The sequence below is a fragment of the Ornithodoros turicata genome, chromosome 7 (genome assembly GCF_037126465.1).
Source record: "Ornithodoros turicata isolate Travis chromosome 7, ASM3712646v1, whole genome shotgun sequence".
Lineage (NCBI taxonomy): Eukaryota > Metazoa > Arthropoda > Arachnida > Ixodida > Argasidae > Ornithodoros > Ornithodoros turicata.
This window is the reverse complement of record NC_088207.1, coordinates 31,642,421-31,657,139: the sequence shown is the minus strand read 5'-3', so window position 1 is coordinate 31,657,139 and position 14,719 is coordinate 31,642,421. Positions and strand designations below refer to the sequence as shown.

At 44.2% G+C, this 14,719-nt stretch overlaps 2 protein-coding genes across 3 annotated transcripts in view; one reads left to right on the top strand and one right to left on the bottom strand.

The window, feature by feature from the left end:
• Window positions 1-103: 103 nt before the first annotated feature.
• LOC135400838 (epoxide hydrolase 1-like) lies at window positions 104-10,242 on the bottom strand. Its single transcript, XM_064632772.1, has 8 exons — window positions 10,094-10,242; window positions 7,090-7,225; window positions 6,470-6,765; window positions 6,187-6,349; window positions 5,164-5,296; window positions 4,862-5,067; window positions 3,494-3,725; window positions 104-3,427 (listed from the first exon to the last, which is right to left on the bottom strand). The coding sequence occupies exons 2-8, from the start codon at window positions 7,223-7,225 to the stop codon at window positions 2,230-2,232; spliced, it is 2,364 nt and encodes a 787-aa protein (XP_064488842.1). The 5' UTR covers window positions 10,094-10,242; the 3' UTR covers window positions 104-2,229.
• Window positions 9,295-14,719, top strand: part of LOC135400839 (protein ABHD13-like) — a 6,307-nt gene continuing 882 nt past the window's right edge. The window contains exons 1-6 of one of the 2 annotated variants that reach the window (XM_064632773.1): window positions 9,295-9,749; window positions 11,141-11,372; window positions 12,103-12,203; window positions 12,276-12,529; window positions 13,654-13,758; window positions 13,988-14,095. In XM_064632773.1, coding sequence (XP_064488843.1) covers window positions 9,449-9,749; window positions 11,141-11,372; window positions 12,103-12,203; window positions 12,276-12,529; window positions 13,654-13,758; window positions 13,988-14,095 — 1,101 coding nt within the window. In that variant the 5' untranslated portion in view covers window positions 9,295-9,448. Of the gene's footprint in view, window positions 9,750-10,542; window positions 10,739-11,140; window positions 11,373-12,102; window positions 12,204-12,275; window positions 12,530-13,653; window positions 13,759-13,987; window positions 14,096-14,719 lie in introns of those variants that run through there. The other variant, XM_064632774.1, reaches the window with a different exon arrangement.

The window sequence follows — 14,719 nt, the reverse complement described above, 5'->3', positions numbered from 1 at the left end:
TCTGTGCGAACTCCATTTCAACCTTGTTGTTAAAGTTACACCCAAATAGACTACTTGATAAACAAATTCTAACTAACTGACTAAAATATTCCTCTTAGACCTCTTAGAATTCATTCATTCATTTATTCCTTCAAGAAAGGTCCGGAAGCAATCAAGAAAACTGTGAGAGGCATATTTGTCACAAAAGAAAAGATATATAGCCAAAATACAAAAGTCAACATCCATAGCGACAGTCAAAGTACACTACAACAATAACCATGCATGCTGGAATGAAGTGTGACTGCAAGGAACGAATATTGACAGGAATGAAATGTTGTTGAATCACAGCAGACTGCGAAGAGTCTATTAACATTCAGTACCATAAAATGCATACTCCATTTGATTTATTTCCTGTATGCCGTCATGCACAAACATGACGAGTATGGCCTAAAAATAGCGCAAGTTTAGAATATCACATTGGTACCTCATTGTTTTCGCACCTCTAGCATACCATGATGCGCTGACCTTAGTCTCACCCGCACTTGGAATGGAAACAGAAACTACTACCCACAGCTAGTCCCACCTTGAGATCAGTTAACTGAGACCATACATAGAACTACTAGTAATAAAAATTATGCTCAGAAAACTTCCATTCCAATGGACTCTACTTGAAACTGAAAAAAGAAAAAAAGAAGCTGCATCTTTTAAAAATAAAAATATAGTCACAGAACAACCACTGTCGTTAGCTTTCCAAAGTGGTTACGCCTACCCCATAGTAGGCTTTGCTTTGAGTTCTTTTGCCAACAGACATCCATTGCTCCTCAGCCCCCACTGGAGCGATCGAGCTCTACTGCCTTCACAATCTGTTGCGGTTCGGTAGCGATCGTTTACCATCAAAATTATCTCTATTCAAACGAGAATAATAGTAAGTTTTATCATTTTAATAGTGAGTTTTACCATACAGCTATCGCGTTTGCGTCCGTAAGGGATACCGTGGTGGTTCTGCGCACTGCGCGAAGCTCTCTTTATGTTTTGAGTGTGCGCAGAATCACCAACGCTATCCCTTGCGTACTCAAAGGCAATAGCGAACGATGCACTAAGACTCCCTGTTGAGTGTTTCTTCACTTGCATAGAAGCACATACCGTAGTTAGTCACACAATCAACCCCACTTTCTTGGGCTTCTTTCTTTCTCTCTCCCTCTTTTTCTTTTCCTTTTTTAACGTTTAAGCCCCAACATTTTCCAGTACATCCGACCAGTATCTCACGTTGGTCAGCCAGCGGGAAAGCGCCGGGGCGACGTGCGTCTCGTTGGTGGTGATGATGGTGAAAGGGCTCGCCATTGTCGGCCTCACAAGGGTGGGCAACGTCAGGACTGACTCCCTGGGCCGACTTCTAAGGGCACTGTGCCGACATATGTCTGAAAGACTCCCGTTGAAGAGGAGAAGGGCAGGGCTGATTAACCAATGACGTGAGCTGCTAGCCAAGGACTGCTGCTACTGCGACAAACTGTTTGCAAGTGCGTCGTACTGGTGTGGTGCACAATCATCCCAAATTTTTGTAAAAGCTTTTTGATAACCGGGGGTTTCTTGGGCCCTCTGTCGAATGGAAGGAGACCTCGAGTCACAATTCAAACAATGACCATGACATCGGTCCTGGGAACGACGACTCTCTCTCTGGCCTAAAGTTATGGTAAAAGGTACGTCCATTGTGGAAGCACGTACGGTATCACAGTGTATTTTAATAGAGAGTTTTCTGGAACCAGTGTGATGCATAGGGTCGATAGGTCGGTCGCCGCATGGTGGAGCAGCAAGGCACCGGTCGGAGCCAGGTCAGAAAGCACTTTCAGGAACCGGTGAAAGAAACTGCTAATAAAACGGCTCTGCCGCTGATACATATGGCGCCATCTCTCGTCCAAAATAGAAAAGAGGAAACAGTCAGTCTTCCGCCACAGTCACAGAATTCTGCCTCTCTCTTTCTTCGATTTTTGATGAAAGATACACCGCCTCTGCTGTAGCAGTTTCTTTCTCCGGTGTTTGAAAGCGCTTTCTTTCTGAGGTGACTCCGACCAGTTCCACAAAACTAGTGCCAGTGCCGCTGCACTAAAACCGAGAACAAACTAGTCCTGAATCAGTAACATGACTTGGTCACATCTTCAGTGGGGGAGTCGTCGTTTGACGCGTTTCTTTTGAGCTACGTTGCATATTCTTCGACAGTTTTTCATTCTCGCTGACGGGCGTTGCGGTTCCTCGCTAGACAGTTTGCCTCTTAACTCTTTCTTCCTTATCTGTCTTTGCTGCTTGCTTTACAGAACCTTCTGGGGCATCACTGACTGCTTGTGGTGACCCTGTTTTGAGTTTTGACTTTTCATCCGTCTTCACTGTATTTTCAACCGTCTGCTTTGGATGCACATCTTGCTTTGCAGACCTTTCTGGAACATTGGCCACTTGTGGTGACCCTGTTTTCAGTTTTGACTTTTCATCCATTTTCACTGTATTTTCAACTGTCTGCTTTGGATGCACATCTTGCTTTGCAGAACCTTCTGGAACATTGGCGGCTTGTGGTGACCCTGTTTTCAGTTTTGGCTTTTCACCTTGCACTGTATTTTCAACCGTCTGCTTTGGGTGCACACCCCCTTGCTTTGCAGAACCCTCTGGAACATTGGTCGCTTGTGGTGAACCTGCTTTCAGTTTTGGCTTTTCATCCTTTTGTGCCGTATTTTCAACCGTCTGCTTTGGGTGCACACCCCCTTGCTTTGCAGACGGTGTAGCTTTGTTTTTTGCAGTGCCTTGTTCAGTAGAACCAAAATTGGCTGCCTGCCGTACCTTGGGGACTCGTTGAGGATCCTCAGCCTTTGGTGTCTCGCTTGTTCGTTGAAGCACTGGCCTGGCTGTTGGATCATATTTCTCACCTTCTCTTGCTTGGGATGCTGATGAAGCCAACGGCTTGGTTGGTGAAGAAGCTCTTGCAGGAGGTTCTCCACGGTTTGCACTCGGCATTGCACTATTACTGGACCTTTTGTCTGGCACGCTGTGCGTTCTTTCCTCTCTCTGCCCTTTGTCCCCACGTTCTTTCTCTTGCGTGACGGGCTTTGGTTCGAACCTCTGTGGTGGCACTGCCCTTACACGTGGTGGTTTTTCGGCTTGACGTTCTACTTCCTCTGGAACAGACTGCGTAACAACTGGAGCTTGCGGCTCTGTGATGGTGAAGAGGAAGTCTATTGGTGGTCCTTGGTATACTTTCGTATTGCTTCCTCGTTCTACAGTCGCTACAAAGTCCCGGATGTCCTTAGCAAGGAGTTCCGGTTCGTGCATTGCTGCGAAGCGTCCTCCTTTCGATTGTTCAATGAAGGTGACGACATTATCGTACTCCATGTTTACAGCGCTCCTTGAAACTGATGTCGGTTCCTCTGGGAACAATGAAAATCCTGCAGGGACTGACACCTTAGCCCTGAAATGGAATAAATGAACGCAGTTTTAGACACATGCTGAAGGGTGACCATTCAACAATACGTACCTGCTCGGTCTGGCAAATAAGATTTTGCCCATATTTTCTTTGTGATATTTTACACTCGTTGTGATGGAGTTTGAGAGCCAGTACAGCATTATATTGGTCAGAAAGTCATCCAGCAAATCCTGTGCTTTGGGCTCAGCATTTCTTATCCCGAAACTGCAAGCCAACGTCTGAGTAGGAAACTTCTCCAATAGATACGCTGCCAGTGCACTTGGTGAATTCAGAAGGGCAACGCCTATTGTGAAGGAAAGGCCATAGCTTAGCAATGAAGATTGTTAGCATGTCATGTGATGCATCCCACTGAAATATTTAATACAGGGTGCATTGAGGGAAACATCACAGTTCAGGTGTCTATAGGAAGTTGAAAGCACATCCTGCTTGTGTATGCTGTTGCACAGAGGTGCAAGTCTGAACACACTCACTGTGTGAGCAGCACACCCAATCAGAATGACAAACTAGTCCCATCATGTCCAATTGAGTGTCCAGTTGGAGTGCAGAAAACCAAATAGACTTTGTAGTTGGTTTCTAAACTACCAACTAAACAATCCAATTGGAACTGAGTGATTCTATACGTTTTGATATTAGACCAGCTGGGTCCCATTTGTACCAATTAGAAATTCCAACTGGACCCATTTCTTTTTCTGGGGCTGGGCATAACGATATCAAGCATCATCATCACGGTAGCGACTCCTCTATATCAGTAATGGCTTGGTGTCATGTCTACCACAGACCATTATTTATATCAAAGGTTAAATCGAGAAACTGTATCCAACACCCTTCTCGGAGTTTCTTAGTAAAGATCAACATCCGGGCAAGTGCCTCTACAACAGCAGGGCCAACACAGTGATAGAGATATTTGACACTAGGATAATAATGTCATGAACGTATCTGCTGACCACAATTGGCCCTTTGACGGTTTTCGACACTAAAGTGATGACTGCATCACCCAGAGGTAGTTCACTAAATTTGACCTAGTATTGGCACTAACATGGAACCTTTGCATACTCGGTTTGTTCATATGTAGTGTTTCTTTGATTAAGGTGACAGCAATATCCGCGTGAGACCAGAACCGCAGGATGTGTTTCTCCAAGTTATCCCAGATTTTGGATAACAATCTCGTTCTATCCGTCAAAAAATAAAAACATTTTATATGGAACCAGAAGTTTTTTCTGAGTTCAATTCTAGAAATTATCTTTCTGTCAATTGAAATGAAATAAAAATGTTACCAATATGTGGCAAAAGTTATTGGCAGAAAAAAATCCCTTGACCGCGTGTCTCTCCGGGGCCTACGTTTTTTACTATGAATATCTATCATGGTGAACCACCCTGTATAGTACACTTAAAATGTCAATATGCTCAAACAGCACATACCCACAATGTCAGGTCTCATAGGGTACAGTCGATATCCTGTCTCACCAGGTAGCTGCCAGCCGCTTCCTTCCAGTGGATGAGATGTAGGTTCTGGAGGCACTCCATTAGTGAACAGGAACGATACGAGAAGTGACTTTGCAGCAAGCTGCAGCGTATCCAAGAAATGAGGTTGCAAGTCTACTGTGCTGAAGTGAGCTCCTAGAACCCTGAAGCAATTAAGGCAGATGACATTCGAGTAATCCCAGTCAAGACTTTCCAAGGCCAAGGCAAAAGCTCTGGAGGTATTTTAGGTGCACTTGTACCTGTGTGGATAGTGCAGCGCTATCTGCTTGGCGATCTTAGCTCCCCAGCCTCCGCCGTGGATGTAGAACTGCTTCCGCTGAATACGTTCCATCAGCTTGACAAACACCCTTGCAGCATCGGCAGTACCAAACCCTATGTAAAGACAGGAAAGCTGGTAGTCGCAGACTTAGTAACAAACCCTGTGGCTGGCAAGACAGACATAGATCAGATAAAGTATTGCCTTTCTCTTTTACATGACGTATTGCAACATACATCTGATCACCTTGTCTCGGAAAGGTGCTTGTCCCAGTTTTAAGCGCCCTGTACGCAGTGATGGCCACTAACTACTTCTACAGTAGTTTAACTACAGATAACTACTAACTACTTTGCAATTGAGTAGTTTAACTAGTAGTTCAACTACTTCTCAGGGGGATAGTTAAAACTACTTTTTTAACTACTGCAATGTAGTTTAACTACATCTATAACTACTTAACATTGTCCACCAACACCAATCCCTTGTTGGACACCTAAATATGAATCACAAGCAATAATAAACTTTGGCTCAAGCCATTGCTACGATCGTCAAATACAAAGCTTGCGGCGGGATTCTTTCTGTGCCTACGCGATAAACTAATTTGCAGAATTATTTCATAGCAAATGAGGCTTCACTAGACAAGCATTAAAAGTGAAGATTTAGTACACATGCACGACACAATTGCTCTGCACCTCCGTTCTCATCAAACAAGTAGCTCAAGGTAAAAGTCGGAAGCACAATCGTGCCGTAAAGCTTGCGGCACAATCGGAAGTAGTTGGCGCCTTCAGTAACCTAACTACTTTAGTTAACTACTTAAACTAGTAGTTGCCACAACATTTCTGCAAGTAGTTGATAACTACTTTTTAACTACAATCAGGTAGTTTAACTAGTAGTTTAACTACATGTAGTTAACTACTGCCCATCACTGCCTGTACGTGTTAGGTTTTATTCCTTTCCCTATTCAAATAGTAGGTTTCCTTTCAGTTCTTAAAGAGGTGGTCTACCCTACCTTCCTTGTGAGGAACCTCAGAAAAGCCATAGCCTGGAATGGATGGACAAATAACTTCAAAAGCAGTTCCGTGGTCTAGTTGTGTCAGCAAAGGCAGAATCCTTAGGAATTCTACAGGGGATCCTGGCCATCCATGTATCATGAGCAACGTATATACTTTTGACTGCAAAAATATAACAACGAATAATCAATTTTTATGTGGTACATTTTCTTAATATATACCAACACCATCACATGAAACTAGTAGTGCAAAGAAGAAAAATAAGTATTGATATCTTCTTACCTTGGGGTCAATGACCTTTGGCTTTGAATGAAGGAAATGGACCTTTATTCCTTCGATTTCAGTTCTGAAGTGTGCATACTGGTTGAGTTGATTTTCGTGCACTCTCCAGTCATACTGGTTGGTCCAATAGTCAAGAATATCTTTCAGTGCCTGCCGAGTGATGGATGATGCAGACTCATCTAGCTGCTGTGTAAATCTGGATAGCAGCAGACGGCGCTTTAAATCTGCTAGGACGTCGTCGGAGACGTGGACTTTGAACTTCTGGACGACGGGGTTGTCCTTTGGTGTATCTTCGACTGCATATCGCAGGCAGTTGGTAAAATACTTGAAGACCAAATAAGGAAATGCAGCCACCCTCATACTTTTCTCATGATGTGTGATCGGAGATAGGAAAATGCAGGCACATGAATAAATAAATGAGTAGAAGGCAGGAAAGTTAGTTAGTTTCCTGCCTTCTTTGCCCTTTGGGTCCTTGGAGTATTTTGAATAAATAAATGATGGGCTGAAACACTGATCAATGGACTGAACCACCCCCCCACCCCCCTCAGAAAAATCCTGGATTTGCCCCTGGTGACATGTAGCAAACTGTGTAAATAGATAGGTACAGCAGCTATACTTACCCTGTTTAAGGTTCTTTGTACCCCAGTAGCCATTGCTTTTGAAGGCGGGTGCATCATCATAAAGAAATCCCAGCAGAACAGCGACAGCTGTTCCTATGATGAAGACTAAAAAAAATATGCGACGACTTAGCCCCATCTGGAAAAGAGAAGCACGGCAACATTTTATTGCTTCCTTAGCTATATTACCGAATTTATGCAATCAATGACAGCTAGAGACACCCATCCCCACTGTTCTTCAGGGTGGTGCCTGTATTTGTGCCCTGCACCAGTGTACCATACGCAAGTTTGCAAATCAGTATGTTCTTTAGATTTTTATGTCATCTAGTGACTACTTTTATTTTTTTAACAGTGGCAGAGATGGTACTTCCCCTTTCATTTCCATGCCAATCATGCATGATCCAAAAAAAGAACCAGAGTGAAAGGCAAGGGGGACATATATGATTTTCCCTCCTTCTGAATGGCCTCACACATTAGCTGTTATTGTTTACCCATTCATTCATGCAACAATGCACACATCCAGTCTGACTCACAGAGATCTGCAGAGAACAGCATTTAATGTAGATCAAGAGTTCCGAACTCATTTGCTGGAACACAAGGGGGAGCTGGATTGGCCCATTTTGTAAAGAAGCAATGGGGTGCAGCAGTGATTCCTCCTGACGACTGCAGCAACACGCAATGAAGAAGGCAACGGAGAGGTCAATGGACTCCATGTGACTGTTGTAGGTGGCGGCCTCAGATCTAAATGCTTGGGCACGGGCGGCATACCGGCAGCGACTAGATAAATGGCAAGCCGAAAGTGTAAGGGGCAGATGTGCAGTGGCAGGAGTAGCGGCTGTGGCACCTCGTCTTGCAGCCGCATCTACACGTGTGTTACCGGTCAGACCCACATGACCGGACACCCATTGGAGGGACAAAACATGATCATTACAGGTCAGGTCAGGTCATGTTACAGGTCAGTGGTAACAGTTTTCTAGCACTAATTAACACTAGATAAACTGCATGAGTGCAGAGCCCAAAGATAGTGCCACGACCATTCATGAAGCTGGGCAGAGCATTTATTTATTTATATTTTTGCTCGGAGGCCACACGGGCCGCATGGCAACACCAGGCAGGCACCCCTGATGCAGATATTTGTTTTCATTAATCGTGTTGATATGCCAAAATAGTAAAGAAAAGAAAAGGAGATGCATTGCAATAGTTCATACTGTCCTTCCTCAATGAAAATTGTCATGATCAAATTTCTCTGACCCCAAGGCAGGGCATGGGGGAGGGTGTGTGGGGGGTGGGGATTACTGTCAGTCAACAAACCACTCTCTTTTATTATTATTCGTTCATCTATATACACCATGTGCAGTAGTTTATCCGGAACCGCAAACTCGTGGGTGTTGCAAAAAAATTGGGGGTGCAGTTTGTAACAGTAGTATACAAGAAAAAGTTCGTGAGTGTGTTGCCAAACACTTTTTTTTTTTTTCATTGGGGGGTCTTGATAAAACACTGACTACAGGTGACACGATACCAAGGCTCAGATCTGAAAGCTTGAGCCTTATGTTGCTTTTTCGTTGACTAGACTCACAGATTCTTGTGTTCTGACTATTCTCATAGATAGTATATTCTCTCTCTCGCTTTTCTTTTTTTTTAGCGTGCAGCACATTATCCTGGCATGCAAGAGGGCTTTCAATCTCGCGGCGAAAAATTTCCCTGAGCATGTCAGTCCAAGACGTCGTCTGATGCCCAATAGTGAGAATGCTTTCTTTTTCTTGTGGTTTTATTAGTGCCGACAAGGTGGATTTGTCGTCGACAGGTCACGTTGCTCAGTTCCTGAAGGTAGTATGTCCAAGACATGCGGCAAAAAGAAAAAAAAAATGGTTCCGTCACAAATAGATTCAATGAAATGTTTGAATATTTTGTTCCTCCGACTTGTGCGGTTCCCTGTGAAGCCGGCCAAGGACGCGCGATACAATAGTCTTGACTTATTGCCTGCCTGAACGTGGCCGACTACGGCAAGCAACATCACTACCACCACCTCAGATTTGTCACAGCATTTCAACTTGTTTATGATGGGTGGAAGAGAAATTGAACAACAAGCTTCAGAACCCCGCAGTCACATGGCTCGGGAGCTCGGGTTTGTTTGTTTACATTCTCGTACCGGCTACTAGCGCCCTCACTCTCGGCTACTAGCGCCTCACAACTCGAATACAGAAGGCTTGGCTTTGCATGTCCATACAACGTCAACATCATGTCGTGCGTATGAGCGTTCGAAAGCGGCATCATGCGATTGCAGTGCCTTCGTGGAGCCGGATTTATCTCGTTTATTAGTTTACATATGGGCGGTGTGCCGTCATGAACATAAAGCCCGCAGATGGTGAGAACACACTCAAAGGCCAACGGCTCGTCCGCGGAAAGGAAGTCACACTACACAACGCGGACGTCCACAGAAAGGCTGCTTCAGGAGGAAAGAGCCGAACATGCGAACAGGACTTCATCGAAATACCCCGAAAGCAATCCAGACTTTGCAACAATTCGTGTTGTCAGTAGGGCAGTCCTATATGTCCTAAAAAAATGTTGGATGATATGTGGATTCTCCTCCGTGATGATCTGTCTCGTCTACACCTACTGCAGTCCAGTGTTTGCTGTGCTAATGCTTCTCTTGTCAATGGCAGGTACGCAGATGATGCTTTTGCATGCATACTAACGCACAGGGGCAACCTAATGTGACTTTCTGACTTCGGCGAAATTTCCTTTCCGACTGACCGTCCAGCTGGGCGTACATATCCTTTCCACACTGATAATAATAGATAATTATTAATTAATGCGTTTCATATCAACCTGTTGACAGAAAAAGAAAAGATATGACATCTTTCCCCGTGCGATCAGCGTGTGCGATTTTAGCGTCTGCGATATGGCAGACTACATTTCGATAACTTAATGCGGTTGAAACGCGAAAACTAATTAGCCACTTATTGTTCGTTACCGATAAGCTGCTAAGGTGTGCCACAGTACGTACTTGCGATGTGTTGCCCTGGCCAAGACGCCGTTTTCTGTAGCTAGCTCTGATAAGACGTGTCCCGTGGTAACACACACACGACGGACCTGCCGGACTATTGACTGCGGGACGCTGGTAAAGCGGAGGAGGCGATAACCTGTCTCTGACCGGCAACCAACCCCCTCCGGTGACGTATACGTCTCATCCGAAAGTGCCGAGGAAACCATGGGGAAAACGCACCGCTGGCTTTGTGGAGCAGCGTGGAGAACGGGGGCTGACGCGCAGTGCGAAAATGAAAGTTTGTTGTGCATCGCCTAAAGGACCAAATTATTAGCGCAGCCGTCGTCAGTGAGCGTGCTTGTGACGCAGAATCTTGGGGTGATGCGGAAAAGGGGCGCATAATCTTGGGGTGTGATCATTATCCATACCTCCTCATGCAGCATATCCAAAAGGGTCTTTCATATTCTGTTTTCAAATCTGCTTCGTTATTTTTCTTTTTCGTTTAATAAGAAAAAGAAAGATAGTTCGACTTCCTGTGCGGGTTAACCTGTTATCCAGCACATCACATGAATGCTGCAAGAAAAACAGTTTGTCCCGGCTACACAACAGACCATGCAATACTTACTTGGCTAAAAAGTTCAGCATTATACAATATTAAGTTTGCTGGTAAGAGGAGTTGGTGTTTTGTTGCCGCTTGTTTTACTTTTAGAGTTGCAAAGCGAATGCAACAGATAAAGTAAACCGAAACAAAGACTTTCGGAAGTGTCGTACAAGTGGCATTGAAGCAATAGGAATTTAATTGAAAAGTTAATTACAGTCGTTTCCTTACCAAGAGCATGAAGAAAAACTGGGGATAGGTTTTCTATCCGTGTTTTTGTATCCCAGTGTGCTAGCTACTTGCTCTGCTTTTTAAATTTGATGTTTTATTTGTCCTGCGGGTACCCCCATCTGCGACTGATATGTGCTTTGCCTCATTGCGCACCAAGTTGTAAAGTTTACAAGATTTTGTGCATTAATGTCATTGCCATCGTTTACGTGTGTACAACATTCATGGCCCGAACATTTTAGGTCTGGTATATCAGCTTGGCGACCTCCTGCTCTTCCATCCAAATCAGCCACCGCATTCACGCCTCTATGTGCCTTCTCCAACTATGCTGGGCCTTCCCACAGAAAACCTGCGCCTCAAGGCGCACGACGGGGTGTCCCTTCACGCGTTCTTCATAAAACAGGAACCTCCGTTATTCAGCCAAGCAATCACTTTGCTTTATTTCCATGGCAATGCAGGCAACATTGGTCACAGGTATGGAACACTGTTAAACTAGTGCTATAGCGTGGTGTTTTATATATTGTATCATACATTGATGTTGTATCACCACCGTTTAGGCCAATGCAAGCTGGTGGGCAGAATAAATAAATAAATAGCAACCCAGCTACATTTTCCTTCTTGAGGTGCTGGCATTCAGAGCAGAACACAGTTCCTTATTTGTTGAGTCTCCTCTCTGTGTCAGCTGACATGAAAACTGGGATTGAAGCCTGGGTATCGTGATTTGATAAGAGTACACAAGTTTGTTGAGCGAAGGCCACAAAAAAAAGTGGAGCACTTCAGTAGAAGAGTAATGTGCATATTCGGAGGATGCAGTGCTGTTCTCATGTGAGATTACGATTAGCTGCTGTAATCTGCCAGAAACTGCAGCGAAAGAATTGGCCAAGTGTGTAGCGTGTCTTTAGGCACCCAAGAAATTTTGTGAGTTTGTGAATTCCCATTTGGATATGTCAAGTCCATGTTTTATCGTCACAAGACACAGAATCACACATTTTTAATGTTTTTCCTCGACAATCAGAACCCTAGGACCCCTGCTTATTAGGCTTTCTGATAATTATAGCTGTATTCTCATCAAATATGAAGCACCACCAATATACAAAATTCTTTCAATATCTTTTGTAATGTCTGGCATGTTGCATGTTCCACAAGCAGCATAGAGCTATGGTAAAGGAGTTTTGTTCTAGTAAGTGAATTTTTCCAATCCAAGGTTGCTAAACGTTGAAGGACTGTTCCACAACTGCGGATGCAATATCTTGCTGCTGGAATACAGGGGATATGGGCGCAGTGAGGGCTCCCCTAGTGAAGAAGGTTAGTCTGCTTTGCGTACATTGACAGTTATCTACTGTGTATCCACTTACACTTCCTTTTATGCCGCTTCAGGGTTATATCTAGATGCTGAGGCAGGGCTGCACTACCTGCTACAGCACCCTGGCATTGACCACTCTCTCATAATTTTGTTTGGACGGTCACTCGGAGGAGCCGTAGCCCTGGACCTGGCTTCTCGGCCCGAGCACGGGAGCCGCCTGTTTGGTGTGGTTGTTGAGAATACTTTTACATCCATTCCTGATATGGCACGTGCGCTGCTTCGCTGGAAGGTATTGCAGTGGCTACCAGAATTCTGCTATAAAAATCAGGTAAGGAATCTTTCTTTGCATTTGTAAAATGAACAAAAGGCCCACAGTGCCAGCCTACAAGCTGATATTGTTCCTTCGTGGGCATATTTATCAATAGGGCCCTGTGTTTTAGGATAAAGGTCGTTTCTATCCCCGATTTGCATCATTGTCAATTAGGGTTAAATAAAAAAACGAAAACTTAATTGGCAATGTGCCAATTCAGCTACCAATAGTGGCACTGCTGAATGTTAAGCACTGCAGCCCTGTTTTACAGTTCCTGAAAGAAAACCCAATTTTTTTTTTACCCCCGGATTTTCAAAAAACATAAAACCCAAAAACACGGGGGCCCTAGTTATCAAGCATGCTTACAAGGTGTAATGCAGCACATTCCGCTACACCTGCTTACATTGTAAATATTGAACTGTGTGTACTTTAGTGCATGCTGACCGTTGGTTTACATTGCTGCTCCAGGTAGTGACTCTACTAGCAATGGCTGTGATAACAAGACGACGACATGAATTGAACTTGTGCAAAATTGTGTATCTCTATAGCGTCTTGTCTTTCCCATCTTTGTACTTGTGGAATGATGTACGTCAGTTTCACATTTAATCGCCTCCACTTCTTTCAACGAGACAGCCTTGTATGGTGGATAGATGTGCATTTTGAGCCACAGGAGTGCTAAAAGTTTTTCCCTCAGCCTTCCACGTGGCAAACATGAAGACATCAAATTATTAGATACAGCAAAGGACTGTTTCCCTGCAATTTCACAAAGGCTCCTGCAACTAGAAACTTCCCATAAAGAGATGTCATGAAGGTACTGGTATAGCGATGTACATGTGCGATGTTGTCAAGTTGGGAAAAATTGCCATGCATCTTGCAAAATGCTGGTTTCTGGACAACGTTGAACTTCCTCCAACATAATTCACATGCCTTTTACTTTCCTGCAACATTTTTTTTAAATATAAAACAAATAGTTTCCCACTTATGTAAACAAAGAATAGTAAGAGCAAAACCAGTTAAGCATGTGCTCACACACACTGATACATAAACATATGTGGACTTGACTGTTTATTGCTATTTTTTTGTGTTGTACCTTGTTGTTGCATGCACTGTGTAACAGTTTCATAACTTTTTTGCTATTTCAGTTTCAGTCCATCCAAAAAGTACCAAAGATGAAAACCCCAACATTATTCGTCAGTGGCCTGTCAGATGCACTGACACCGCCTTCCATGATGCAGAGGCTATATAAGGTGCATCTTTTCTTCTATTTTGCTTATGAGGCTGCCTTCTCCCGTACTCAGTTCTATAGATTACTTCGGAAGGGAACTAATTACGTTGTTAGTTACCAAGACAATATTCGCTTGTATGCACTGTGGTCACAATAAGCCGTTAGCCTGTAATTTGATCCATATGTGGTCCAGCGTACAGTACAGGGGTGTAAGTACATTATTTAGTCTTGGACACCTCTAATTTTTTCAGGATTGTAGCAGTGCTGTCAAGCGCATGGTGACGTTCGAATCTGGAACCCATAATGAGACATGGCAGTGCAAAGGTTACTACAACAGCCTAAACATGTTCTTTCATGATGTAAGTTATTATCAGCTCTTGTGCAGTCGCCGACCGATTTTTCGGACTCCCAAAAAGTCGGACTTTCCAATTATTGGACCAAAGTCGTACCACCGTCAATCGCGCCCATAGAACCAATGTATTTTTGCGTCTGATAATTGGGACTTCTTGGCGAGAGACCTGTCCAGTTTTTAGTACTCATTTCTCCTGCAGCCTGCTTAACTTTTAGTACTTATCGCCCCTTAAGCCCCAGATTTACGGGAAAGCGCAGTGTTCCCACGCCGGATAATTCGGACTGCGCTGCGACGGTCATGTGCAGACACGACACACGCGCGACTTCGGAGGATCCGCCTATGGCTGTTTCGCCTCTGACACGTTGAATGAGTTGTCTTTGCACAAGAACATCTCAAAAAGAAAGAGTGGAATGTCGCCAGAGGGATCTGACAACGATTGTGAAGACGAAGTTGTTGATGCATCGCCGCCAATGGCAGCGATCCTTGCCGCAGTGACTGCTCTCATGAACGCGTATGGGGACAGCTGCACATTAGCGGGAATCCGTGGCGCTGCGCAGTCACGCGTTCGTGCCGCAAAACAGACACACACAGACACTTATTTCAAGCCATTTTGAGTGTAGCTAGCAAGTCC

Bases quoted from the DNA above. Each gene is read 5' to 3' on its own strand.
- LOC135400838 (XM_064632772.1), bottom strand. From the start codon at position 7,225: ATGGGGCTAAGTCGTCGCATATTTTTTTTAGTCTTCATCATAGGAACA. The intron at 3,726-4,861 runs GTATGTGCTGTT...CCTTCACAATAG, and splicing joins TATGAGACCTGACATTGTGG to GCGTTGCCCTTCTGAATTCA. The intron at 3,428-3,493 runs GTACGTATTGTT...ATTCCATTTCAG, and splicing joins TTATTTGCCAGACCGAGCAG to GGCTAAGGTGTCAGTCCCTG.